Source organism: Herpailurus yagouaroundi, unplaced genomic scaffold, assembly GCF_014898765.1.
Source record: "Herpailurus yagouaroundi ecotype Mexico unplaced genomic scaffold, PumYag 206, whole genome shotgun sequence".
Classification (NCBI taxonomy): Eukaryota; Metazoa; Chordata; class Mammalia; order Carnivora; family Felidae; genus Herpailurus; species Herpailurus yagouaroundi.
This window is the reverse complement of record NW_024412437.1, coordinates 4,403,606-4,431,216: the sequence shown is the minus strand read 5'-3', so window position 1 is coordinate 4,431,216 and position 27,611 is coordinate 4,403,606. Positions and strand designations below refer to the sequence as shown.

At 49.4% G+C, this 27,611-nt stretch overlaps 1 protein-coding gene and 2 long non-coding RNA genes across 5 annotated transcripts in view; 2 read left to right on the top strand and 1 right to left on the bottom strand.

Annotated features, from left to right (window-relative positions):
- The first annotated feature begins 44 nt into the window (after positions 1 to 44).
- Positions 45 to 27,611, top strand: part of RGS9 (regulator of G protein signaling 9) — a 96,870-nt gene continuing 69,303 nt past the window's right edge. For all 3 annotated transcript variants that reach the window (XM_040452183.1, XM_040452182.1, XM_040452184.1), the window contains exon 1: positions 45 to 201. In XM_040452183.1, the coding sequence (XP_040308117.1) occupies positions 145 to 201 (57 nt within the window). In that variant the 5' untranslated portion in view covers positions 45 to 144. The remainder of the gene's footprint in view (positions 202 to 27,611) is intronic.
- LOC121015324 (uncharacterized) lies at positions 923 to 1,927 on the top strand. The gene is made up of 2 exons (XR_005783762.1): positions 923 to 1,022; positions 1,607 to 1,927. It is a non-coding gene; the product is annotated as an uncharacterized LOC121015324 (long non-coding RNA).
- On the bottom strand, positions 12,552 to 13,912 carry LOC121015323 (uncharacterized). The gene is made up of 3 exons (XR_005783761.1): positions 13,430 to 13,912; positions 12,943 to 13,021; positions 12,552 to 12,746 (listed from the first exon to the last, which is right to left on the bottom strand). It is a non-coding gene; the product is annotated as an uncharacterized LOC121015323 (long non-coding RNA).

Below are 27,611 nucleotides of genomic sequence, written 5' to 3'. Positions count from 1 at the left end.
GCCCCCGGCCCGCGCTCCGGGCCGCCCTCCTCCCCCCGGACGCCGCGGCGGGTGCGGGGCGCGCGGGCGCCTGCGCCGGGGGCTCCCCCACCCACCCCCTGCGGGCCGCCGGTGTTCCGGTTCCGAACCCACCCGGGGGCCAGGATGACGATCCGACACCAAGGCCAACAGTACAGGCCGAGGATGGCATTTCTGCAGAAGGTGAGCGCGGTCCGGTGCCCTGGGCCCCGGGAGGTGCGCAGGCTCCCAACTCTGGGAAGTGAGCGCGGGGATGCTGGGGAGGCTCGGAGCGTGTGGCCGGGAGCGGAGGGCACGCCTGCGGTCTTAGATGACTGGGATGTATTGTAATGACATTATCTGTTTAGGTGTCCCAGCCGCCCCCTGGGCCTGAAGCATCAGCCCTGCTTGGGCAGAATGTTGGAGGGTGAGGAGCTTCCTACCCGCCCAGGAAAAACTGTGCTGAGAGTGTTCTTTCTACACCTTTTCTCCCAGCGGTTCCCAGCAGCTCGGGTGATCCAAGGGGTAACCTGCCCGCGAATACCTCCTGTCTTGATGTCCTTCCTTTCCCTGGCTCACTTCCCCAGCTACCTAGGGCAGCTTCCCCAGCCGGGCTCAGCCCTCTTACCGACGCTGGAGACAGGTTCCATTATTGTCCCCATTTTGCAGGTAAGGACAGGGGCGGGTAGGGACCAAGACTGAAGAACTGGGGTGATTCAGCGACACAGTGACACAGTGAAGCTGGTCTCGCTACAACGGTAGAAGCATAAAGCACAGCCCGCAGTGGGTCCTAGCTCCCAAATCTGTGTGAGGAGCAGGGGCAGGAACCCCGAGGGCAGAGCCTTGAGGCTGAGATTGAAGGGGCTTCTGCTGTGGTGGGGGCGGCGTGTGCCGGGGCAGAGGCGTGCGCCAGTCTGGTGAGTACGGGGGGACAGGCAGGCAAGGACGGGTCATAAAGATCTCCTGTGCCTTTCAGAGGTGGTCTGATTTCCCCCCAAAAGAAGCCACTGAGGAATTTGGAGCAGGTGAGTGATGCGGTCAGATTCAAGCTCAAAATCAAGTTCAAAAGACCATTCCGATGCGAACGAGAGGAAGGTTGGGATGTCGTCTTCTCCCTGAGCTGAGAGACTTCACACTCGAGTCCTCCTGTGTTCACTGCAGCTGTCACCTAGGAAGTGACAGGCTTATCAAGGACTGGGAGAAAGGGACGGGTCAGAAGGTCCCTTCTTTCTCCTGGGGCGGCTTGGCCTCCAGCTCAGGCCCAGTGCCACTCTTGGGTAGACAGGCCCACCGGCCACACCGCTGCCACCTCTGATTTCTGTTGCCAGGCCTGGTGACTGGCACCCCACCAGGGAGGGGTCCGGGCTTGCTTAAGATGTGGCAAGAAGCGGTGGAAAGTCTACTATCCAAGAGGTTTGCCCCGGGGGGGGGGGGGGGGGTGGCTGATGACACACAGCGGACATGAGAGTGTGGCTGGGCCGCCTTCCGTGTCCCACACACAGGGCGCTGCTCCCGTTCTGGCCTATCTCTGTGTCTGGGCAACTCTGACCAGCTAGGGGGTGAGGCGGACAAAACGTTCCTTCGGGCCTCTAATATGTTTTTCTTTAAGACTTAGGGAGATCGTTGGGCCTGGTTGAGCACTGCAAGGAGTAGGAATCTTCAGAAGGCTCAGGCGGATTCGGAATTGCTTATGTCAGGGGCACCTGGGTGGCTCAGTCCGTGAAGTGTGCAAGTCTTGACTCTTGATGTCGGCTCAGGTCATAATCGCACGGTTCGTGAGATGGAACCCCGCGTCGGGCGCTGTGCTGACCGTGCGGAGCCTGCTTGGGATTCTCTCTCTGCCTCTTCTCAGCTCGCTCACGTGAGTGTGTGCGCTCGTGTGCGCGTGCTCTCTCTCTCAAAATAAGTAAATAAACCTAAACAAATAGAATTGCCTGTGCCATTTATACATTCATCCATGTCACAAACATGTGCTGAGCATCTGTTGTGTTTCAGACATCGTTAGATGCTAGGACAGCAGACAGTCGAGGCATGGTCCCTATCTGCAAGCAGCTTTTAGTCTAGAAGCCACATACGCCAATCACAGGTGCCACGACAGACACCTGCAGGGTAGAGGAAGTGCGTAAGTTCCAGCATTCGCTTTATCCTTGCTCAAGGTCACACGGGTGGAATATCAGGAAAGGACTTTGGAAGACTGCGCGGTGGGTGGGCTGGATCTTGAAGGATGGGAAGGTGTTGTTGAGGCAGCTGGGGTGTTGGTGAAGTCGGAGAACTTGCATTTAGCTGCAGATCTAGTGCGTGTCCCTTGCTGACCAGAGCCAGGTGGTGAGGGCCAATAGTCAGTCCTATTTCTGAAGGGAGGTTCTGGAATACTTGAGAGAAGTTCTCGGTAGTTATTGAGAATGTAACAAAAACGAGGACTTTCTGAGGCCGGACACAGCTAACAAGGCATGTGGGACGTGGGCATTTGGACTGTGACTGGCAGCCGTGTAGCTGGGACAAGAGTCTCCCTACTAGGGCAGAGAGTGCAGTGGCTTGGGATCCTATTCCACCTTTGCACAACAAAGGGTATGATGCGGGTGTTCCCCAGGGAGCCCTCTCTGGCGGACAGGAACACTCTGGTCCCACAAATCTTAAGGACAGTGACAGCCACTTCATGTGAGAAGAAGCCAGAAGCATGGGTGGATGGAAGAATGAGGCTATTGCTTTTTGATGCCTTGTAGGGATGGTCTGGATTCTTTGAAATGCTTGATGTCATACTTCAGTCAGCTGGACTCTGAGAGGGGGAAAATGCTAGGCCTGTTGTGGGGTCAGAGAGGCCCAGGATGATCTCTTTGTTGTTTGTGGCCTTGGAATTAGTTGTGGAGAGAAGTCAGGATTCTAGAGAGCCAGGGAACTGTGGTCTGGTCAACTGTGTGTGTGTGTGTGTGTGTGTGTGTGTGTGTGTGTGTGTTGGGGGTGACAGTGTGGGGAAGGGATAGGGGGTCTTCAATGTGTCTAATGAAAAAAGATACCTCTGGAGGGCTGCACACAGAACACGAAGATGAGGGGGGCCCAGAGATGCCCTAGCAACACCCCTTCTAGAGGGTTTTAAGAATCAACATGGACTGTCTCTTGTCGGTGTGCAGTGTTCATTTAAGACAGGGAGACGGCCAGGCTCCCCTCTCTGAGACCTTAGGAGTCAGTCCTACGTTTTGCACTTCATTCTTTTTCAGGGAACCCCTTCAGCGAACTCACATGGGAAAAGTCAGAGGAAAATTATTCTGTACCCTAATGGGAAGTCTTAGCCCGTCCAGGCTGGTATCGCAAAATACTGCAGAGTGGCTGGCTTACAAACAACAGAAATTGATTGCTGACGGTTCTGGAGGCTGGGAGTCTGAGATGCCAGCATGGACGGGGCTGGTGAGAGCCCTCTTCCCAGCCACAGACTTTGTGCCGTGTCCTCGCAGGGCGGAAGGGGCCGGGAAGCTCTCTGGGGTCTCTGTGGTCAGGGTGGGAATCTCATTGATGGAGACTTGCAGGAGTAAAACTAACGAATCACCGAGGTAGTACTTAGTACAAGTTTATTGCGCCTGCACCAAAAAGACAGTTTGCAAACTGGGAGCCCTCAAACCGAAGCATGAGAGGGAGGCTCAGGCGTGCATTGTTATAAAGCAGCTTAGACAGCGTGGGGGCAGTGACTGCTTATTCTTTACAGTGATGGGTTATAATACTAGAAGTTTCTTAAGTGACAAGGAAATGGGCAGTGCTTACCTCACATTATCCTGGGGAAACAGGTCACATGTTGCTTATAATTTCCAGAGGCAGAAGCAAGAAATGACCCAGGTCAAGCTAGCCTTGCAAAATAAGCTAAATCAGGCTTTATTGTATGACTAAACTGGGTTTTTTTTTTTTTGTTGTTCGTTTTTTGTTTTTTTTCCTGCTTGGGGAATTTTCAAGGCTGGTCTTGATGTGGTTTTTATTTTAACAGTTTCAACTTACAGGGGCACCTGAGGGGCTCAGGCAGTGAAGCGTCTGACTTCGGCTCGGGCCATGATCTCATGGTGTGTGGGTTTGAGCCCCGCATAGGGCTCTGTGCTGACAGCTCGGAGCCTGGAGGCTGCTTCGGATTCTGTGTCTCCCTCTCTCTCTGCCCTTCTCCCCTTCATGCTCTCTCTCTCTCTCTCAAAAATAATCACTAAAAAATGTTTTTAACAGTTTCAACTTATAAATTTTGGGGAGACACAGATATTCAGACCACAGCAACTCCCTAAAAATATACATGGCACACACACGTTCCCCTCTCCCCAGCAGAACCTCCCACTGTACGAAGTGGGACCTTCCTGCTGGCAAGAAATCTGCCTGTTTTTCTTGGGTTTTTAAAAATCGTTCTTCTTGATCCCTTTTGAAGGTGAGTTTCAAACTCTTCATAGATTTTTTTTTTTTAACACAAAGGGAAATAAAGGAGCCTCCTTATATTTTTATCAGAGAGGTTTATAACTTATTTTAATGTTTGCTTATTTATTTTGAGAGAGGGGGAGAGGGGAGAGAGAGAATCCCAAGCAGGCTCCGCACTGTCAGCACAGAGCCCAATTAAGGGCTCCAACTCTTGAACCGGGAGATCATGAAATCAAGATCAACTGAAATCAAGAGTTGGATGCTTAAGGGACTAAGCCACCCAGGCGCCCCTTTATCAGAGAAGTTTAAATTTGTAATTGGTCAAGTGGATGAAACCCCTCCATCCAGTGCTTAGCACCACTAAGATGAGGGTTGTTCATCCAGTGAAATGCAGTGTTTTCAGTAAGTTATACTCTGAAAAGTTAAGAGTGAAAAGAGGAAGTCTTAAGCTGTCATTAGCAACGAATGCTAGTTTAACAGGGTGTGTGTGTGTGTGTGTGTGTGTGTGTTGGGGCGGAAGGGACCTCTGGCTGCGTCTTCAAGGAGCGACCCCCGCAGCCCATGGCCCCTCGGTCCCGGTGTCCAGGAGAAGCAGCCTCCTCCAGCCCTTCCAACACCCTGCTGGGCTTGCCCCTTCGCTCCCCTGCTGCTGCGGGTGCCTGGCTGACCCAGTGACCCAGTGCTGCCACTGTTCCAGAGCAATCTGTGAGCCAAGGAAGTGTCCGTGCAGATGAAGCGTGCAGTCAGTCTTGCACGAGGAGCCCTGCGTGCCGCAGGCTGGCTGGGTGGCGGGCACTGTGTCTGGAACGGTTTCGACTGGTCCTGCACCTGATCCCTGCCGTTTCGAGGGATGGTGATTTGACTTCAAGTACTGGTTTAGCGATAGAATGAACTAGGAATCCCAGCCCCACCGCATTGACTTAGGACACAGTCCCACACTCTTTTCGTCTCCAGGAAGGTGGGGCCTCCCAGCGTCAGGAGCAGGCTGGCTTCCAATTCAGGGCTCCCCTGCACGATTCTTTTCCTCCAATGCAGTTAGGTCGGTGTGCACCTCTTCCCTCTCTACCTGGCCACATCACAGGTTCCCTTCAAAGTCCACTTCCTCCAGGAAGCATTCCCGGATCATCCTATGTCTGCTCCCCTTGACATCCTGTGCAGCTTGGGTCTGACCCACGTGGGGACAGGCGCACTTTATCCTGTGCTTTGTGTTGATCTCTGTCTGCATGCTGCCATCCAGCTCCTGGAGGACAAAGATTATGTTGTTTATTTGTAGCAATCAGTCAGATCCATAAAGAAGCCATCAATTAAATGTCTCTCTGGATTAGGTCGTCTAGCTAAGTTTTATTGACTGGTCCCTAAAGGGCATATTGTGACCATAACTTCCATCACTGTCACCCCCACCCCAGCTGCTACGGTTTCTTTATTGCCTTAGAGAGTATCTGTTTCATATTCAGTCTTTTCATTTGCTTTTCACGACTACCCTTTTTAAATAGGTGGGGACAGGTATTACATTCTTTTCCTCGGTGGAAAATACTGCGGTTCAGAGAGGTTAAATGCCTGGCCCAGGGTCACACAGCTGACAGTGAGACCAGGCAGGGAAGACCAGGGACAGGCACGTACAGGACTTTGTGAACTGAGGGCTCATGCAGTGTGGCGCAGAGTTGGGATGAATCGCAGGAAAGCAGCTACTGCGGGATTGAAACAATTGAATAAAGAGGGAGCAGTGGATGGCAGTGGAGAGCCACTTGGCGGGGCCCCGAGTGTATGGGGAGGGTGAGGAGGGCTGTGTTATCGGCAAGGAGAGACCTTTGGTCTCACTGCTGGTATCTGCAGAAACCCTGTTATTTGCTCCCTCGGTCCCTCTGCCTTGCCTCGCCCTCCCCCTGGGAAACGTCCTCACGTCCCCCCCACCCTGCCCTCCCCCCTCCCAGGCTTGAGGCTGCATTTCCAGTTGTCTCCTGGACGCTTCTGTGTGTATGTTCCAGCAACACTGCACAAAACGAGGTCTGTCTTTGCCCAAACGGACTGCTGCTTTTGGGGATCCCATTTGGGACACTGATACCCCCATCTGCTTGGCAGGGAGGCTGGAAACCCTGGAATTCTGTTCTCTTTCCCTCACTGAGTCGGACCCAGTCTCCAAGGGCAAGGTCCACACCTGCAGATCCTCCAGTCTCCATTCTGTCGTGTCCTCACTGCTTCCGTCCTGACCTCGGCCTGCACCTGCTCGCCAGGCGCCACCTCTGTGCGCCCCGCCCCCGCCCCTGTTTCGTTACTGTATGTAAAACAAGGCAATCGTTGATGTTCCTCTGTGAGAGCTTCCACTTGTCTGTTGTTGTGGGCTGAATTGAGTCCCCCTGGCCCAGATTCACATGTTGAAGTCCTAACCACAATGACAGAATGTGACCGTATTCACAGGTTATCTTCATCTGCTCAGGCTGCTGAAATAAAATCCCACAGACTGGGTGGTTTAAACAGCAGAGATTTATTGTCTCACAGTTCTTGAAGCTGGAGACCAAGGTGCTGGCAAAGTGGGTTTCATTCTGACACATCTCTCCTTGGCTCTTTTGCAGCCGCCTCCTGGCTGTGTCCTCAGGAGACCCCTCTGTGCAGGCCCAGAGAGAGAGCGGGAGAGCTGACTCCCAGGTCTCTCTTTTTTTTTTTATTAAAAAAATATTTTTAAATGTTTATTTACTTTTGAGAGAGAGGCAGAGTGAAGGCAGGGGAGGGGCAGAGAGAGAGGGAGACACAGAATCCAAAGCAGGCCCCAGGCTGAGCTGGCGGCACAGATCCCGACATGGAACTCGAATTCACAAACTGTGAGATCATGACCTGAGCCGAGATCAAGAATCAGATGCTTAACCGACTGAGCCACCTAGGCACCCACTCCAGATCTCTTAAGCACTAATCCTACTTGATCAAGGCCCCATCCTTATGATCTCATTTACCCTTAATTACTTCCTGAAAGGTCTCCTCTCTGAATACAGTCATACTGGGGATTATAGCTTCAACATATGAATGGGGAGGGGGGCATCACAAACATTTAGTTCAGAGACTAAACCTTTAAAGAGATGATGAAGTTGAAATGAGGCTATTAGGGTGGGGTGTAATCCAATTTGACTGCTGTCCCTGCAAGAAGAGATCAAGACACAGAGAGAGAGAGAGAGAGAGAGAGATTGAGAGAGAGAGACATCAGGGGACACTATGCAGAAGGACCACCGTCTGCAAGCCAAGGACAGAGGCTTGAGAAGAAACCCACCTGCTGGCACCCTGATCTCGGACTTTCCAGCCTCCGGAACTGTGAGAAAATAAGCATCTGTTGTGTAAGCCACCCAATCTCTGGCATTTTGTAATGGCGGCCCCAGCAGACTTCAACTTATGAAATGACATTCGCGGTCTTTTGGGTCCTGAACTCATTTACTCTTCCCTACGCATACCGTGCACTTTTATCCTCTCGCACCTTTGTACATGTTCCCTCCTCGGGCTGGAATGCCCCTGTTCTCGTCTCCGTGGCGAGGCAATAGATTCTTACCGAACAGTCCATGTGCTTTCTCAGTTAGAACCAATGAAGTGATGATGTGCGTGGCTTCCGGGCTGAAAGCGTTGACAGGCAGGTGTGTGTGCTCCACATTTTTGTCTCTTTCCCTGCATCAGGATCAGGAAAGCAGGTGTTTGGAATGCACGACCATGAGTTGGGGGTGGGAGCAGCCTGGATCTCTGAGTCGTGACCCTGAGGGAATGCCCTAAATATTTATTTGTTCACTTGAATTAACATTTGGTTAAGAGAAAGAAATCTTGGTTGGGTTAAACTTTCGATTCCACGGCATAGTCCAGTCTGTCTTGACTAATACACTCTCATTTTCTGCCAAAACCTGCAGCTTTTAAGTCCTAGCTTAAATGTTACCTCTTTCTTTAAAAGCCTTCCAGAACCAACTCACGCCCAGTCAGAATTAATCACTTTCCTTTGTAGTTTGACGTCTATCTGACAGTGCTTAGTGTTCCGGTTGGTTTATGTACATGTAGAGTTAGGGACACAGAAGGATTAAGAGTGTGAATTCTGGGGGCACCTGGGTGGCTCGGTCAGTGAGCGTCTGACTTTGGCTCAGGTCGTGGTCTCACGGTTCATGAGTTCAAGCCCCGCGTCGGGCTCTGCACTGTCAGCTCAAAGCCTGGAGCCTGCTTCGGATTCTGTGACTCCCCTCTCTCTCTGCCCCTCCCCTGCTTGCATTCTGTCTCTGTCTCTCAAAAATGAACATTAAAAAAAAAAAAAAAGAGTGTGAATTGTGGAACCAGACTAACTGGGTTCACATCTCAGCCCTGCCCGGCCATTTATCAGCAGAGGGACCTTTGATGAGTGACTTACTCCTCCAGGACCTCGGTTCATATTTGTCCCTCTGGTACCTATTGGAGTACCTGCTACAATAATTAATCATCCAATAGTATCTGCTTGCCAGCTTCCTTCTGTTCTGTCTTGCAGATTGAGGAATCAGCAAAAGACACACGGAACCAGAGATGGGGACCAGAATGTAAAGCCAGAGGATCCTGTGATCACAGGATCAGGGGCCCTAGTGACACAACAGGTAGTATAGCCTATGGCTCAGGCCGGGACTACAAGGGACCACGGTTTTCAACTAATTCATTCAAACTGAAGGGACAGAACTCAGAGGGAGGGAGGAAGGAAAGAGCTCACTTAAAAAACTTTAAAAAAAAATTTTTTTTTTAAGGTTTATTTATTTTTGAGACAGAGAGAGACAGAGCATGAATGGGGGAGGGGCAGAGAGAGAGGGAGACACAGAATCGGGAGCAGGCTCCAGGCTCTGAGCCATCAGCCCAGAGCCCGACGTGGGGCTCGAACTCATGGACCGCAAGATCGTGACCTGAGCTGAAGTCGGACGCTTAACCGACTGAGCCACCCAGGCGCCCCTTAAAAAACTTTTTAAAATGTTTATTTATTTTGAAAGAGCATGACAGAGCAGAGGAGGGACAGAGAGAGAGAGAGAGAGAGAGAGAGAGAGAGAGAGAGAGAGAGAGACAAAGGGAATCCTAAGCAGGCTCTGTGCTATATCTCACGAACTGTGAGATGATGACCTGAGCCGAAATCAAGAGTCGGATGCTTAACTGGCTGAAACACCCAGGCGACCCTCAGTGTCACTTTTCCAAATCACCTTCTCTGATGCCATCATTTTATGTATCTATCATGAGACATGTTGGGGCTCCTGGGTGGTTCAGTCAGTTGAGCGTCTGACTCTTGGTTTTGGCTCACTTCATGACCTCACGCTTTATGAGATCGAGCCCCACGTTGGGCTCTGTGCTGACAGTGTAGATCCTGCTTGGGATTCTCTCTCTCCCTACCTCTGCTTCTCCCCGGCTTGTGTGCTCGCTCGCGCTCTCTCTCTCTCTCTCTCTCTCTCTCTCTCTCAAAATAAATAAATAAATAAAATTTCTCTCTCTTTTTTTAAGTGTATTTATTTGGAGGGAGAGAGAGTGTGGAGGAGGGGCAGAGAGAGAAAGGGAGAGAGAGAACCCCAAGCAGGCTCCGAGCTGTCAGTGCAGAATCCGACGTGGGGTTCGAACTCACGAACTGGAAGATCATGACCTGACATGAAACCAAGAGTCAGATGCTTAACTGACTGAGCTACCCAGGTGCCCCAACAAATAAACATTAAAAAAAAAAAGACACGCATATCTGGGAGATATTGTAGGCTTGGTTCCCGACCCCTGAGATAAAGCAAACATTGCAATAAAGCAGGTCAAATGAATTTTTGGTTTCCTAGTGCGTGTAAAAGTTATGTTTACTCTCTACTGTGGTCTATTAAATGTGCAATAACATTATGTCTGAAAATACAATGTACATACCTTAATTAAAAATACTTTACTTTTAAAAAAGATTTTCTTGCCACAACATGCTGTCATCTGAGCTTGTGACGAGTGGTAATCATGATCGCGGATCACTGCAACAAATAGAGCAATAAAGCTTGAAATACTGTGAGAATTATTACACAATGTGACGCAAAGACATGAAGTGAGCAAATGCTGTTGGAAAAATGGTGCCGATAGACTTGCTCGACCCAGGATTGCCAAAAACCTTCAGTTTGTAAAAAACATAGTATCTGTGCACTGCAGTAAACTGAAGCACAATAAAACGAGGTACGTCTGCAATGTTATGAATTTTTTTCTACTGTGATGAATTACCTTGATTGACTTTGTAGAATATTGAAATATTGAGTCACCCTCGCATTCCTGGATAAACCCTAGTTGGATGCCTGATTTTACTGGCTAATATTTTATTTAAGATTTTGCATCGACATTCATGAATGAGGGTTTTGTTTTGTTTTGTTTCCTGACACCAATCATTTCCCCAGGTTTCTGACACCAAGTGGGTGTCCAACAATTCCATTCAGTTCCGACATTACCTGGAGTTAGCGTCAGACTCCACACGTTTAAAGCTTCAGTCCCACAAGACCGTCCCCACTTTAGATGCCAGACAAAATCCCAGATCACCAGTACTCCTGGTGACTGGCTATAAATCCGTAGCAGCCCCCTGGCCCCGGCTCTGATAATTCACTAGACCGACTCACAGGACTTACACAAGCACGTTGCTTACTGTTACCGGTTGACTTTAATGGGTCCGATTTAGGAACAGCCAAATGGCAGAGATGCACCAGGGCCCAGGACAGGAGGGTGGGTGCACTTGGAACTTCCAAGCTTTCTCAGGGCAAGGCACCTGCCTGGAACCTGGCTGTGCTCACCAACGCTGAAGCCTTCTGAACCCATCGTGTAGGGGTTTCATGGATGTTTCGCTATGTAGGCATGACTGATGAGATCATTGGACGTTAGTAATTAACTCCAGGCCCTCTCGCCTCCTTAGAGGTCAGGGGAAAGGGCTGAAACATCCAGCCCTACGGTCAAGCCTTGGTCTTTCTGGGTATCAGCCCTAAGGGCCTCCAGCCACCAGCCATCTCTGCAGCATCCAAAAGACACTCTTATCACTCCTAAAACTCCAAGGGTTTAGGAACTGTGTGGCAGGAGCCTGGACAAAGCCAGATCTTGACTAATTTCTGAAGGTGGTAAGTTGTAGGGCAAGTTCTGAGGGAGTCAGATCAGAGAGACCAGCATTCTCAGTCCAGCCTGGCAGAGACCTTTTCAGCCTCTTTCTCCCCCTGTAGGGACTGTTCACCTTGCTCTAGCTTGGTGGTCCCAGCCCTCTGCGTCCCCTTTCCCCAACTCTCCACGTGCTCACACCTCCTGCCTCTTACCCGTTATCCCGAACCTCCCCCAGAGCTTCCACAACAATTCCAGCTCTCTGCACTTGGTGGGTGATGTCCCCACAGGGGTCTGGCATCCTCTGGCAGAATCACCAGGAGCTGTGGTGGTATGAGCACCTCCTATCTGTCCTTTCGCATCAATGTCTGGGCTCCGCCTTTCGTGACACAGCTCTTGGAGTCTGCTCAAAGTCTCATGGGTGGTTGGCATCCCCTGGTATGAGCATTTTCTAGAGCACTGACACGAGATCTCTTTCCTGGTGATATTTTCTTGGCTGCGTTTCGGGTTCTTTTATTACTTCGTCCCAGATGGGTGCTGCTGAGCTCAAACTCCAAGAGCTAGCTCTCCAAATTCTTGGGAGATTCCTCTTTAGGGCCCCTCTTCAAGTACAATAAATTAGTACCAATGTAGATAAATGACAGCTGTTGTTGGGAGCACGTATAAAATATATGTAAAGTGGGGCGCCTGGGTGCTCAGTCGGTTGGGCATCCGACTTCGGCTCAGGTCACGATCTCGCAGTCTGTGAGTTCGAGCCCCATGTCAGGCTCTGTGCTGACAGCCGGAGCTATCTGAATAATGATAGCTATACTATCTCAACAGTGGGCAAATGCAATTTTGACTATGTGTCCTATGGAACGGACGGGTCCTCTTTGATTAGAAAATCACGTGCCGTTAGTCTTAACATCAAGTACAGTGTCAAAGAGGAAAGGAGCTCATTAAATAGATTCATACAGGTTTCAGGGACGCCTGGGTGGCTCAGTCAGTTAAGCATCTGACTTTGGCTCAGAGCATGAGCTCGTGGTTTGTGACTCTGAGCCCCGCGTCGGGCTCTGCACTGTCGGCGTGGAGCCTGCTTGGGATTCTCTCTCTCCCTCTCTCTACCCCTCCTCCCCCTCAAAATAAATAAATAGACTTAAAAAAAAAAACAATTTAATACATGTTTTGCTTCTTGGATGGGTTAAGTGGGTGGTGGAGGAAGTCATCGAGAGGACACTGATTACCAGGTGACCCTCAGGCTGGACTGGAGAATCAGAAGCTTCTCATCCTCTCCGTCCTGGGCGTGTCTACTCTGCCCGCTGTTCCCGTGCTAGGATCCATTTTCAAGAAAGAGCCTGGAGAGAGCAGCGTGTGTTGAGGTCATCTGGACAGTGCCCACGACTGACCCTGTCCAGGCTTCTACGTCAACTCTTAAGATTCTGGTGGGTGCGTGCGATTTACAACTTACGGCTACCCGTGACGAGCCTTGCTTATTAAACCTCCTACCTACCAATCTGGGGGTGTTTACCCTTTTCCTCGGTCTCTACTCACCCTCTGTGTGTGGAGAACAATTTCAGATTTCGCCCGCAAAGCTCCCAAGGTTCCAAACCAACGACGGGGCCAATAGATACTTAAATTTCAGAAAGAGAGCAAATATATAGAATGAAATCGGTCATCAACAGAAAGCACAAAGAGACCATCTAGAAAGCCCCCAAATCCAAATGTGGTGACCTGGGTGCACTTGCAGGGAGGCACAGCTGGTGACAAGCTGGAAACAGAAAAACTTAAACCAAGTTCACCGTGTTGGATTGTAGCTTGAGAAAGAATGTGGTGGGGAGAGCATCTCTGAAAGTGATGTTCAAAAAGGCAAAATGATTTGTCTTGCCTCTAGCACCGTGGGACACAGTGCCTTTTATTCATGAAAACATTTAGTCAATCCAACAGGTATTATCTGTAGAACTGAAAACACCCGGTGCCATTAAACTTGGGTATCATTCTCTCGGTTAATTCCATGCTATCTGTGTTCAAAAGGACCTACCATAGGGTAAGAATCTGGTCTCCCACGCAGATCTTCCTTCGTGAAGGAACACCTTGTTGGCAAATAAAATTATCCAGATGGCTGAAAATTAAGTTTTTCACTAGAAAGTAGTTAATGCACATTGTAGGTTTATACATCAATCCCTTTTGAGTTTGGGTAGCATTAGTGTGCCCTCTGGAGCCTACTCACCTCTGGGCAAACTAACGAAACCAGGCTTCTGGCTCTACGCAACGGAGCAAGGGCACTCCGACGTATTCTTACCTCATCTTTAGGGAGGTTTTTCTTGAAGCTGCAAATTTAGTAACATACTAGGAAGTCACTTCAAAGCTCTCCAGGACAGAGGTTTGTGTCAGACATGTGAAACTACCTCATTAAGAGCTGCTGGTTGGGGCACCTGGGGGGGTTCAATTGGTTAAGCATCTGACTTTGGCTCAGGTCATGATCTTGTGGTTCGTGAGTTCAAGCCTGCATCCATCTCTCTGTTGTCAGCGCAGAGGCTGCTTTGGATCCTCTGTCTCCCTTCCTCTCTGCCCTTCCCCGCTCTCTCAAAAATAAATAAACATTAAAAAAATAATATAGATCTTTCTCGGAGTCTGTGAACAAATTTCCTAGGTTTGTCATTAAGAAGCCCTTAACTGTAGGGGTGCCTGGGTGGCTCGGTGGCTTTGGCTCAGGTCCTGATCTCTCGGTTTGTGAGTTTGAGCCCCGCGTCGGGCTCTGTGCTGACAGCTCAGAGCCTGGAACCTGCTCCAGATTCTGTGTCTCCCTTTTTCTGCCCCATCCCTGCTCACGCTGTCTCTCTCTGTCTCTCAAAAATAAATAAACATTAAAAAAAGTAACAAAAATAAAAGAAACCCTGAACTATAGTATTTCCACTTGGAACAATTCATGTTCCCCGCCCCCCCCCCCAGTAATTTTTTCCATTGTTTTATAATTATACATTGAGGGCATTTGCTCCATAATATTGAGACATCATCTACTGTCCATGACGTACGTAGCAGGAAAGGCAAGGAGGGTTCGCTTCCTTTTCCAAACGTTACATGGCTTGTAGTACTTTGTTAACTTTGGACCATTTTCCTGAACACAACTATCCTTACTGAAATCCGGTCAGTTGCTTTTCAAAAAGGACTTGTGACATGTCTTTTGAGATGGGACAGTGTCTGCGCCCAGGTGAATGACTTCTCTGTCAGCATTTCCCAAAATGTGTTCTGGGAAAAACCGCACTGGAGAGATATTAATAGGGTGTTACTCAAACGTTTCTGTGGTCAAAATGCTTGAGAAACACCAGGCTAAACAGAGTGAGACAAGTTCCATTACTGCAGGGCTTCTCAGAACACTTTGGTGTTCTATTATTAGCTGTGCTAAGAGACCATAGTTCAAACCCAAAACTTATTTTTGTTCATTATGGTAAACACATTATGGTAAAAGCTTTGTATGAAATACTCCCTAACACACTCTTGTAACACAGCGTCAGAGAAGGTAAATCCGGTTCACCAAAGAACCCTCGCTCCTGTACAATCACACACAGTAGGAGAGGGGGCAGCAGACGTTGTCCTCACTTGAAAATCCTGAACAACTGAACAATCGAGTTGAAATGTGTAGGCAGTCAGAGCCTGTGGCAAGAACAGTAAAGAAGCCAGGCCAGTATCCTGCAGTTGGTTTGCAATGGCGAGCATCCCATTTACCCTTGGGAAGACGACTTTCTTTATTCTAAGCCTTCACCCTCCTCTCCCACAGGCAAGGCATTGGGACTCCTTACATCTGGTACCTCCCGACCTCCTTCTAAATGACCTCTGCGCACTCCTCCCTTTACTCCATTCTTCCCCGGCCACAGTTCCTCATAGTTTGACCTGACACCTCTCTCCTGTATCCGGCCACAATAGATACTATGGCATATTATTTTTGTTTTAGTTACTGGACTGTTTTTTATGTCATTAAAAAAAAATACATATGTATATTTATTTCGAGAGAGAGGGAATGAATCCCAAGCAGGCCCCAAGCTGCCAATGCAGAGCCTGAGGAGAAGCTCCAACCCGCGGTGAGATCTTGACCTGAGCCGAAATCAAGTCGGAGGCTGTAACCCACTGGGCCACCCAGATGCCCCTGGGCTGTTTTTAAAATGGGTACGTAGACCGTCCTCTCAGCTCTAAGGGAACGGACCCTAAACTACGCATTCTTAAGTGGGGTACGGCCATTATTTTCTACACGCCAGTGGCCTCCGGAATTTATAAAAAGGAAACGAGTCCAAAGCGCTGGGGATTCAAGGAGTGAAGCCGGAGGCATCACTTCGGGGACAGGGGCCCCGGCTCCAGGGTGGCCCCTCCAGGCAACCTCCCTGCCCGCCCCCCGACTCCGCAGCGTGCGGGTCCCTCTGAGCGGGCGCCCCGCGGCCCGCCGGCTGGGACCGGCGCCCACCCCGGAGGCCCCTCGGCGGCTCCGGCTCGGCCCCAGGCCCCAGCCCACACCCTCCAACCCGTCGCCCTCGACCGGGTAGGGCAGAACCGGAAGTGGCCCCGAGCGGAAGTCCGCCTCCCGGAGTCGCGTTTCCCCTCTAGGAGTTTGGAGGTATCCTCACCTCTATGGTCTGGGCCCTGGCGGCCGGGTGGTTGGGAGGAGAGGGCGCGCGGGGACCCTGGGGTGGAGAGTGGGTCTGTGTCTTCGGGACACGCCACACGCGTGCCTCTGGCAGCACTGCTGGCAGAGAGCTGGGGGTTGCCCTCCTCATGATTTAGAAAAATGGAGATATAGGCTCACAAAGAGCCACCCCGCAATGTCTCAAGTTTTCTAGCTGCTTTTTTTTTTTTTTTTTTTTGAAAGAGAGCACTTTATTTTTATTTGCAGGATGTATGTATGTAAGCTCTCCGTCCAAAATGGGGCTTGAACTCACAACCCCGAGACCAAGAATCGCTCGTTCTACTGACTGAGCCAGCCAGGCGCCCCCTCTAGCTGTTTTTTACTAGTGTCTGCACGCATTTTTTTTTTTTTTTATTGGCATGAAGTCTAACTTTACTACAATAACACAACTGAAGTGACCATAAAGGAAAGAATTTTTAAAGGTGTACGTTGGAAGCACCTTTTGAACTTGAACCCCAGGCTGCGGCTGGACCTGTTGCTCGTCTCTTCAGACCCAGACCTTTGGTCCCCAACGCTGCAGGGATGAATGGGCACACCTGTCCTTCCCCTCCCCCCAGGGCCCCAACTGGCTCATCCGTTGCTTCAGAGGCTAACCAACTTTTATATACTCTCTTCTTTGGACTTTCCACTCTAAAAAGAGAAAGGGAAAACTATGCAACTAAAAATACAGAATCTAGTAAAATCAGAATTGTCTAGGTTTAAACCTAACAGCATCTCACACAGAGAAGAGTGTGGCAAAACTAGTTCATTCTGGGCAAACAATGTAAATACGCAATCCTGTTGAAAAACTGCTCGGCGTTCTCTATCAAGAGTCATTTAACGCGTTTTAGGTTCTGACCAAGGAGATACCATCCGCGGAAAATTCATCCCAAGCACATAACTCAAGGGAAGAGAACAGCTGCAGTCCCGAAGCGATTCTGCAGCGGACAACTGTTGATTTTGCTTGCCCCACCACCAGCTTGCTTTTTTTTTTTTTTTTTTTTTTTTTAATTTTCTGATTTTAACGCTACGATTTTTCTGTGGGAAACCACCTAACTCGCAGTCTGCTTCCGGGGCGGGCACATGACCCAGGTCCGGCCAATCAGGAGGCCCCGGCATGGCCCGGAGGTAAGACGTCCGGTGAGAACGTGGCTGCCAGGTTCCCAGCCCTGGTTCTGCAACTTAGTAGGTGCGTGGACTTCAGCCCCTTACTTATCTTCGCTGAGTCTCAGTTTACTCATTCGTTGAACGGGGTTGTTAATCGACGTCTGCATTACAGGGTTGTGGTGGGGACTAATGAATGGAGCAAATATTCTCATGCTTCTTACGTACTGCCGTGATCATTTTCCACCTCCGTGCCTCTGAGCAAGCTCTTACCACAGTTCCTTTTTTAATTTTCTTTTTGCCTTCCGCATACTGCAATATCATCTACTGCATGATCCCAGAATTATATGTTAGGTCTTTCTTTCTCACTGGAAATACTCAAAGGGCAGGGCTGTATCTTCTTCACCTTTGTATCACAGGCGCTTAAAGCAGTTCCCACCCTAGAAATGGTGCTCAATAAAGGCTTAGTTGGACAAAACTGAATATCCTCTACCACCGAGCAGAGAAAGTAGGAACAGTTAATGAAAATGTAATTAATCCTAGATGATGAAAAGAGAAGTGGAGAAAACCACATGAAGCTAGAAAAGTTTTCTTACAAAAAAATGACCCGAGGGCACCTGGGTGGCTCTGTCTCTTGATTTCGGCTCAGGTCACAGATCCCAGGGTCATGGAATCAAGCCCCACGTCGGGCTCGTGCTGAGTGTGGAGGCTTGGGATTCTCTCTCCCTCTCTCTCTGCCCCTTCCCTGCTTGTGCTCCCTGGCTCTCTCTCAAAAATAAATAAATAAACATTTGAAATAATTGGCCTGATTCTTGAGGATTACAGATTCCATTTTTTTCTTGGCCAGGGACTTCTTCTCATATAGTGGGCTGATGAGTTCCAGCAATAGACTGGTACCTAAGGCAGCCTTTGTGAATTATTGCTTCCTTTTCCTGATTTAGAACTCAGCTCTTCCCTTGGGAACCGGCAGGAAAAATGAGCGTTGCCTTCTGAGAGATCAAATCCACCCTCAGGATATCAGATGCGGCCTGGCAAAACCCATCAAATCCACCCTCAGGATATCAGATGCGGCCTGGCAAAACCCATATTCACGTGCAAAATTCACACATACAATGCAAAGTAGAGAGGGAGCTTAAGTGGGGAAGGCTATATTAGGTGCAGGGAGGGGTTGGATCAGGCCAGCCAGGAGACCTTGCTAGTGGGTGATTGCCTAACCTCTCATGGGGACACTGGGTGACTGACAGCAGCATCCGTTTCTCTGCCCTATGCCCTTGGAGCCATACCCAGTTGAGACTCCAAATTTCTTAGAGTTGGAAGAGATGGACAGGTTTATATAGTTTACCCCAGAGTGTAGCGTAGATCTCACCTTCAACATTTAGACCATGGCCACTTAAACTATGAACACTCCCCTGACCCCCGGTTCTCTGGTCCAGGAGACAACCCCTTTGGTTTGTGGAACGTTCTAGTTGCTAGAAAGTTTCCCCACTCCGTCCTAATGTTGTTGAAAAGTGACCTCTGGGTACCTGAGCTGAAATATAACATGAAGGCTGAGCTGGGGGATCAAGAGCAACAATAGCAACCACTTTGCCAGACAAAGGAACCTTGGTACCACCATTCGAGTTTCATTACCAAGTATATACACTGAGGTCGGCGGAACATCCATATTGACACCGAGTTCTTGGAAGAACGGGTTCTACGGAGAAAACAAATGAAGGGGTGCAGGATCCTTTAAGGACGAGGAAGAGAAAAATTTGTTCGGTTTCAAGTCAAGGCTTGCTGAAACATTAGCGTGCCCATCTTAATTTCCATCCACCTCTACGCTTCTGTAGCAGTTTCACTAATCGCTCTTTAGGTAACTATGTCCCAATTCAGGTTTTGCTAATCCTTAGCAATCTCTGCGGCTACACCACGCATCTAACAGAGAAGGACTTCCAACTCCCAGCTAGTATCTCTGGGGTCACTGATGTCACCTTAGTAGGAGAATTTATACCACAGACACTGGCAAGGGCACATATCAGATCTACCTCTCGCCCAAAGCAAAGTCAGCCCAACCCAGAAACTGCTACTTACAAGCCCCTGGCTGCCCTTATCCTTGGTGAAATTCATTGGTTAGGAGGGGCCGTAAGCTACATACCAATTATCTACAACCCAAAGTTGTGAGTGGAAAGCGTGGAAGGAGTGGGGGAGGGAGGAAGGTAGTCCATGGCGCCCTCAGAGAGTGCAACTCGATCTGGGTTCTGAAGCCGGGGCCAATGGGGAGCATTTCGTTTGCCAAATATACGCACGAGGGGATTATCAGCAAAACAACCGGCGAGAAAAGACATAAAGGTGAAGAAGTCCACCATGTGCTGGCGAAAGAGCAAATCTCGGGCCTGGCTGGAAAAGGAGCCGCGTGTTGAGGAGCAATGAAACCGTGGCTGAAAAATCAGATTGGGCTCGACCCCGAAAGAATGAACTTTTCTGAGGGAGGAAAACGGGAGCCACTGGAAACTTTGATAAAGCGAGGGGCGTTCTAAGTGTCTGTCTGAAAGCAGTCCTTTGGGGGAAATTAATTCTCTGAGTTTGCACTTTTGAAAACTGAGGGGTAACTCACAATACCCTACAGGTCTCCCTTGCAGTGTGCAGTGCTCAGTGGTCTTAGTGGTGGTAGCATATTCACAGGGTCACACAACCATCACCGTTGTCCGGTTCCAGAACATTCTCATTACCCGAGAAGAAACTCTATACTTACTAGCAGCCACTCCCCACTCCCTCTTCTCCTGAAGATTTGTACATTTTACAAAACACCAAATCTCGGGGCGCCTGGGTGGCTCAGTTGGTTCATTGATCGACTTCAGCTCAGGTCATGATCTCACGGTTCGTGGGTTTGAGCCCCGCGTTGGGCTCTGTGCTGACAGCTCTGAGCCCGGAGCCTGTTTCGGATTCTGTCTCCATCTCTCCGCCCCTCTCCTGCTCAAGCTCTGTCTCTCTGACTCTAAAAATAAATAAACATTAAAACAAATGAAAAAAAAACAACAAAACACCAGATCTTGTGTCTGTAAAGTGGCCTGAGGTCTGAACCCAGAAGGACTGGCTACCAAAGATAAACAGAAGAAGCAAAACAGAATTGGCCTTTCCGAGGTTCAGGTGATGTATCCACACGTCTCTCTGTCTCATCTCTCTTGCTTTCTAACTAGGGGGAAAGAAAGAAAGAAAGAAAGAGAGGAAGAAAGAAGGAAAGAAACAAAGAAAGAAAGAAAGAAAGGGAAAGAAAGAAAGAGAAAGAAAGAAGGAAAGAAAGAAGGAAAGAAAGAAAGGAAAAGAAAGAAAGGAAGAAAGAAAGAAAGAAAAAAGAGAGAAAGCATTATTGGATGCACACATGGAAGTAAAGAGACATGAGCAGGGGTGAAGTAGGTCTTCAAATGCAACTTCTGAAAAAAGTGTAAGCTATAGATGTTAAAAAATATTCTTGCAGCGGTTAATGTTTTTTATTTTCTTTGCATCTCCTTTATGGGTCATCTTTTTATGCCCTTTCAGACATGGTCATTTCTGGGGAAACCAAGGGAAAAGAAGAAGGGGCAGGGACTTCCAGAAAATCCCTTGTTTCGTCAAGCATTAAGAAAGACGTTTGCTCAGGGGGCCTGGGTGGCTCAGTCTGTTGAGCATAGGACTTCGGCTCAGGTCACGATCTCACGGTTCGTGAGTTTGAGCCCCGTGTGGGGCTCTGTCCTGACAGCTTGGAACCTGGAGCCTGCTTTGGATTTTGTGTCTCCCTCTCTCTCTGCTCTCCCCACACCCCCACTCTGTCTCTCTCAAAAGTAAATAAACCTTAAAAAAAAGGAAGAAAAACCTTGGCTCTCTGCTGCCCTCTGGGCTCTTCACAAAAGGCAGCAATGGCTTCTGGAAGCAGGAAGATGGGCCTGTGACTCCACTATGGTGCCTGAGCCACCCACACAAGCAGGGGGGCAGAGTCTGTGTGTCAGTAGAGGGCCCCAAGCTGGCGTGCAATTGTTTTTAGCATCCTCACAGGATAGGCATGGCATGTCTGACAAAAGAAGGGGGCATCAGGGGCGCCTGGGTGGCTCAGCGTCTGACTCTTGATTTCGTGACATGGAGCTGGGCAGAGGCTGCTTGGGACTCTCTCTCCCTCTCTCTCTGCCCCTCCCCCACACGCTCTCTCTCAAAATAAAGAAATAAACTTAAAAAAAAAGGGGACTTCAGTGAGGCTCATACAGACTAGTACAACTGGGGTGCACCGAGTGGTACATTTTCCTGGGGTCTCTTCTCCTAAGGTGGGTCTTTCTTACCTGCCCCCCCCCCCCCCCCCATCTTGATCACTTGCAGCAGGAAGGCTCGGGGTATGTAGGTAGATGGTTAGTACCCAGCACTTTTAGATGTCTGTCATGTGGAACCCCATTTTGGGGGCGGCTGGTTTAAGTTCAGAGGGGCCTCGCTTTTCAGGAAACACTAGATTGCACGCTCCTGCTTGTAGGCAGGTGGAGCTTTTTAGCTTTTTATTCTACTTAGAACACTGAAGTCATATGATGTGAAAATAGGAGAGGACTTTTGAGTTCATCAAGTCTGATACTCTCTTATTACGAATAAGAAACTAGTGACTCACAGAGATCAGGTGACTTGATCCAACTAATCCACAGTGACAGTCAAGGGACCAGTGGTTGCCTAGGAAGGGCAGGAGGAGGGATCACAAAGGAAACTTCTGGGGGTTACGGATATGTTCCCTATCTTGTTCATGGGTGTAGTCTCACATTTGACGTACGTATACGTACAACAAAACTTATCAAGTTGTACACCTTAAATGCGGTGTTTTTTGGTGGATGTCAATTACACCTCAATAAAGCTGTTTTAAAAAAGTCACACAACCTGTGAGAAGGTGAGCGAGGCCTAGGACACACATCTTGAGGCCTTCACACCCCTCCCCCCAGCCCCAGCGCTGTCTTAAAACCAAAGCCTACTTCGAGTTGTGAAAAATGCCTTTTCTCATAATGTCATTTTTAAAGACTCCAGAGTTCCAAATTGTCTGTGATGTGAAAAAATAATAACACCGTTCACCACAAAGCAGCCGGTGTCGTTCAACAGGTCCGGTGTGACCTAGTCCGTAAAGAGACAGCACTGTACCCCACAGAGGGTGGGAGGAGGGTGGGGACAGAGCAAGACCTCATTTTGTTCTGTTTACCTGTGATTATCTCTGGTGGTGCTTGTGGACGGTATGACCTCTGGGATGCATGCCAAGGGTTTAATTTAGGGGGGAGAAAAGATAAGGATGGGGTTGTCCTAGGACTGTCCTTTGTGATGTAGTTGATGGCCTCTAATGGGCCAAGGTAATTTCTGAGCAATCCCTGGTTGAGGAAGAGGCGGGGAACCTTCTGGAAAAACTCCGAGTCCTCTTTTTCTTCCACTCTTCCTGATCAAACAGCCAGGGCCGCCAGGTGTGGCCAGCTTCCTGAGGTCTAGAATAGCTTCTTTGTGGAGAAGGAGACAGTAAGTGAGAAGGGAGTGGGTGCCTCACCCACACTTCCCTTTATTACTGACTGAGCCGGAGCGGACCAATGGTGCATGGAGAGATTCTGTCCGGCCGCCCTGCTGTGCTGACTGTGGAGCAGGGGGTGGGGGTGGGGGGTGGGGGGAACAAGGCCCTCTGGTTTCCCTACCAGAATCGATTTTCATGAGCTATTGCTTCTCTCTCTAGCAGGTGCTAGGAAGAAGAAACATTCACGCATCGAAGGTGTTCCTTCTCTATATGATCTTGGTAGAATTGCAAAGGCAATACGCACTCGTAACACATTCAAACAAGACAGAATCCTGTGAAATGCAGACAAGGGATAGAATACGGCAGCGGTCCAGGAAGTCAGATAAGCTCAGTGTGATTTCTGTCCGAGTCAGGGAGATGTCTGTCTGTTCAGGTATGGGAGGCGCTGTTACCGAGCTGTTCAAAATGCCTGGCGACACAGGATCAACTCTGAGAAGGGCCCTCTGGGCTTCTGCGCCGTCGAAGACATTTAAGCCACTGTGCAGCTTCTTCATGGCTTACCTACCCTGCGTTCCTTCCCATCTCTGAATCCTTCACCTTCCTCTGTGTGGCTCTGTGCTCCAGGGGGCCGGCCCTAACAGGCTGCATCATTCAGGCTCCACTGCCCTCTGGCTTCTGGTCCCACTGAGCAGTGGGAGAGCCCAGGAGGAGAGTGAGTCAGACTATTTATTCCCCTGGTGTCCTATCTAGCAATGGCTCTGTCCCTCCAAGAGGACAGCTCTGCCAGGTACCTCTCCACCAGAGCCCCGGTCCCCCAGCCCTTTATGTCTGGATAATAGCAGTGGTTTCCATGGTTGCCATTCTCTGGGCGCTTTGGCATCCCTTAGAGGTTCCCTTAACCCAGCCCCACCTCTAAGAAGTCCCTTCAGGAAGTCTCTCTGCCTGGAAGTGGCTTAAGGCATCCATCATGTGGGAATGAGCTGTTTAAGATGCTGTCTCCCTTCCAGTGTCTCCCGTCCGGCCTGTCCTTCTAAAGTTTTATCTCCTCGGCACTTAGCACAGTGGGCTCCACTAAACTGTGGAGTGGACCAGGGACATTTGACCCTAGACCTGGGTGTTAAAGGACACTGCCGTATGGATGACCACATCATTGCGCCTGGGTGAGGTTTATCCTACAGGGGACAAGGGTCAGGCCCAGGTGGATCACGCTGGATAGTATCCAGGGCAACATGACCCCAATTTAGAGTCTGAAGGACACCCTTTTGTTAATGAAGAGGAGGACACTGAATGACAGCAGTGACAGTGATGACAATTGCTTACCTGCCTGAATCATGGAGGATGTCATTTTTGTCGCATGTCCCTCTGCCATGTTGCAGGATAATATTTTCTTCTGGGGGTCAGTCCTTTTATTTTGAGGTATAGTTTACAGACAACGTCAGGCTGCAATTTTAAGAGTGCAGTTGGATGAGTTTTGACAAGTTCATTTACCTGCGTAACCATCCTTCCTATCAAGATATAGACATTTCTATCACTCTAGCAAGTTCCCTCATACCCCTCTGCATTTAATCCCTGAGCCAAACTCTCTAGCTGCCCCCACTACCACCAAAGCCCATCACTGTCCCATTTCAGCCCACCATCCTCTTCCCAATCTCCTGTCATCTTGCTTCCGGTAAATTCTTTGCCACTGCCCTCAGACTATGTTGAGCCTTGCCTCGGCACCTATCTTCCCCTGTTGTCTGATGTACCTGCGAGTGATCCCTTTTTCAACCCGGTTAACTCGGGGCGTCTGGGTGGCTCAGTCCGTTAAGCATCCGACTCTTGATTTCGGCTCAGGTCATGATCTCGCGGTTTGTGGGTTTGGGCCCCACGTTGGGCTCTGCACTGGCAAGGCAGAGCCTGCTTGGGATTCTCTCTCTCCCTCTCTCTCTCTGCTCCTCCCCTGCATTCTCTCTTTCTCTCTCAAAATAAAGAAATAAACTTAAAAAATTAAAAAAAAACTGGTTAACCCCCCATTTTCCTTTAAGACACCTCCTCCAGAAAGTCTGCCTGGATTTCTCTTCCACTCTGGCTGGATAGGGTGTTGTTCTACAAAGTCTGTGTTGCACTGACTGGATCTTCATTATATATACATTCTGTTTATGACACATTTTTGTTCAAGTATTCTTCTCCCCCATTAACCTTTGATCCCCTTGAGACAGGGACTGGGTCACATTCCACTTTGAATTCCTGACTCTAACACAATGCCTGGCATGCGATAGTTTGTTGTTTAAATGAATAGGTGAATTAAATTAATTATATTTTTCAGGACACTGTCATTAAACTTTGGACACCACATTATGTGTTGAGCCCCTTTGTTTGCAAAAGAAACAGAGATTTGAGGTGACCGGCTGGCTCTTAGTAGAGTATGTGACTCTCAATCTTGGGGTTGTGAGTTTGAGCCCCCCCTTGGGTGTAGAGATTACTTAAAATACAACCTTTTTTTTTTAAACTTTTTTTAATTTATTAATTATTTATTTTTTGAGGGAGAGAGTGTGTGCACAGGGGGAAGGGGCAGAGGGAGAGAGAGGGAGGGAGGGAGGGAGGGAGGGAGGGAGGGAGAGAGAGAGAGAGAGAGAGAGAGAGAGAGAGAGACAGGATCTGCTTGATCCCATGACTCTGGGATCGTGACCTGAGCTGAAATCAAGATTTGGACACTCCACTGACTGAGCCACTCAGGTGCCCCTAGAATAAAATCTTTAAAAGAAAAAAAAAGAAAGAAGCAAAGACTTAACATATGTGAGAGGATTTGTGAAGATACATGTGCCCTTGGAAAGAAACCCAGGGGCTTCTCTGTCGGCCTCGCGCCCCTCCTGTGCATTTGCTGCATTTAGTTGCTTTGCTTCTCTTTTCCCACGAGCTGCCTCTGCGCACCTTTCATTTCTGTTTCCCTGTAACTTCACCTTGCCCTTGGCCTCAGATTCCTCTGGCCCTGACTTTACCTCTGTTTGCCTCGAGTTGACGTTCGCGAAGGTGATAATCTAATAAGCTCATCTGAGCTTTTCAGATCCGTATCACGGCCACAGCCTGAGCAGGAGCTGATTGGCAGGTCACATTCTCAGCATCCCTGGGCTGATGAGCTGAGGGCGCGTCCCACAGAGCAAGGTTGCTCAGCAGTGTGTGATAGAAGGGATGCAGAAGAGAGTGGCGGGCATTCCGTAGTCTCTCCTGCCCTATCACTGAGCAAAATCCCTTGTATTTTTCCTGTTTTTGCTCCTGAATAATTTATGTTTTCTCATCCTCGATTGTAGGAAAACCACTTTTCTCCTTTCTGCTTAGGGTTTATAGAATTAAGGAACGTTCAAGCTGGAAGGAACCTCACAGCTCATCTGCTCCAGTATATCCCGGTGTGTGTTCCAGAGAAGTCCAGGCCCAAAAGACGCTCCATTAAAAAAAAAGTCATATTTGGGACGCCTGGGTGGTGTAGTCGGTGAAGCGTCTGACTTGGGACTCTTGGGATTCTCTCTCCCTCTCTGCCCCTCCCCTGCTCGTTCTCTCTCAAAATACACAAACTTTTAAAACAGGTCATATTTGGATATGAATATTCCAGCACTTTTCTTGGGTCCTTGTTCACACCAGGAACATACTTCCCAGTAGCCTAGTTTACTTAGTAGGATCTCTGGTCGTTTTGTGTAGATGGACCCCGGTTGGTTCCTGGATTCTCTAAAGCAAAAGGGAGCGGTGGACCAGCCATGAACCCCTTGAAATTGTTTGCAAAGTGGAGTCAGTGTTGTGTGAAGGTGTGTGCATGTGTGTGCACATGAACATGTTTCCTGAGAGAATGCCCACAGCTTGTATCTTATAGGTATGACCAAAGATATGGATAAAAACCAGTGCTGTAAAGGGATAGTCATTGATGTGCCTGCCTGAACCAAGCCCCTTATTGTTCTCTTCCGACTCAAACATTTTTTTTTTTAATGTGTATTTATTTTTGAGACACAGAGAGAGAAACAGAGCAGGAGCAGGGGAGGAGTAGAGAGACAGGGAGACACAGAATCTGAAAGCAGGCTCCAGGCTCTGAGCTGTCAGCACAGAGCTGGACGCAGGGCTCGAACTCACGAACCATGAGATCATGACCTGAGCCGAAGTCAGACGCTTAACCGACTGAGCCACCACCCAGGTGCCCCTTACAACTCAAACATTTTATCTGCCCCAATCTGTCGCCATCCAGCCAATATGAAAATAACGATGCTTTATAGACTTGAAGACTCTTGCTGACTCTTGCTCATTTTTAATTTTCTAGATACGAAAACACTGAGGACCAGAGAAGGAAATTATAACTTGCTTGGATCAGGCAGCTGACCCAGCAGCAACCACAGCTTTCCTGTTTTTCTCTGTTCTCCTTTCTTCCTCCCTCCCTCCCTTCCTACCTTCCTTTTATTACCCACCCCGCCCCCCCCACCTTACCAATCCCCTTATGATTTGTTTTCCTAAACACTGCTAAACATACTGCTAAAACAGTGCTGAGGGCCAAGCACCGTGTTACACATTTCCCCATTAAAGGACCCAACAACCGTCTGTTGGATGTGACTATCCCATCACTCATTTTTCCTTTTCAGGTAAGGAAATTGAGGCTTAGAGTTTAAGAAACTTGCCCAACGTTGCTCCGGCTAGCGGCAAAACGGGGAGGCGAAAGACCGTTTATTCCACCGCGCTCTTTAGTGAGGCTGCTTGCTCTCACTTCTGCACATACCTCACTTCTGCCCCGGGTGGAAAGGCGCACTCTCTGCGACAGATCCTCCCGGTGGCGGGTCCCGGACGCGCGGGTCTCACCTGAGGCTCCTCGGGGTCCCGCGGGGGCCGGACGCCGCCCCCTGGCGGCAGGTGGGCGCCGGCGCGGCGCATGCTAATGAGCCCGCGGCGCGGCGCGCTGATTGGCCGGCGCGCGTTCCAGCCGCTTTCCCGGGGCGGGAGCCGAGGCCGAGGAGAGGGGCGCCGCCGGCAGCAGCCGCCCCCGGCCCG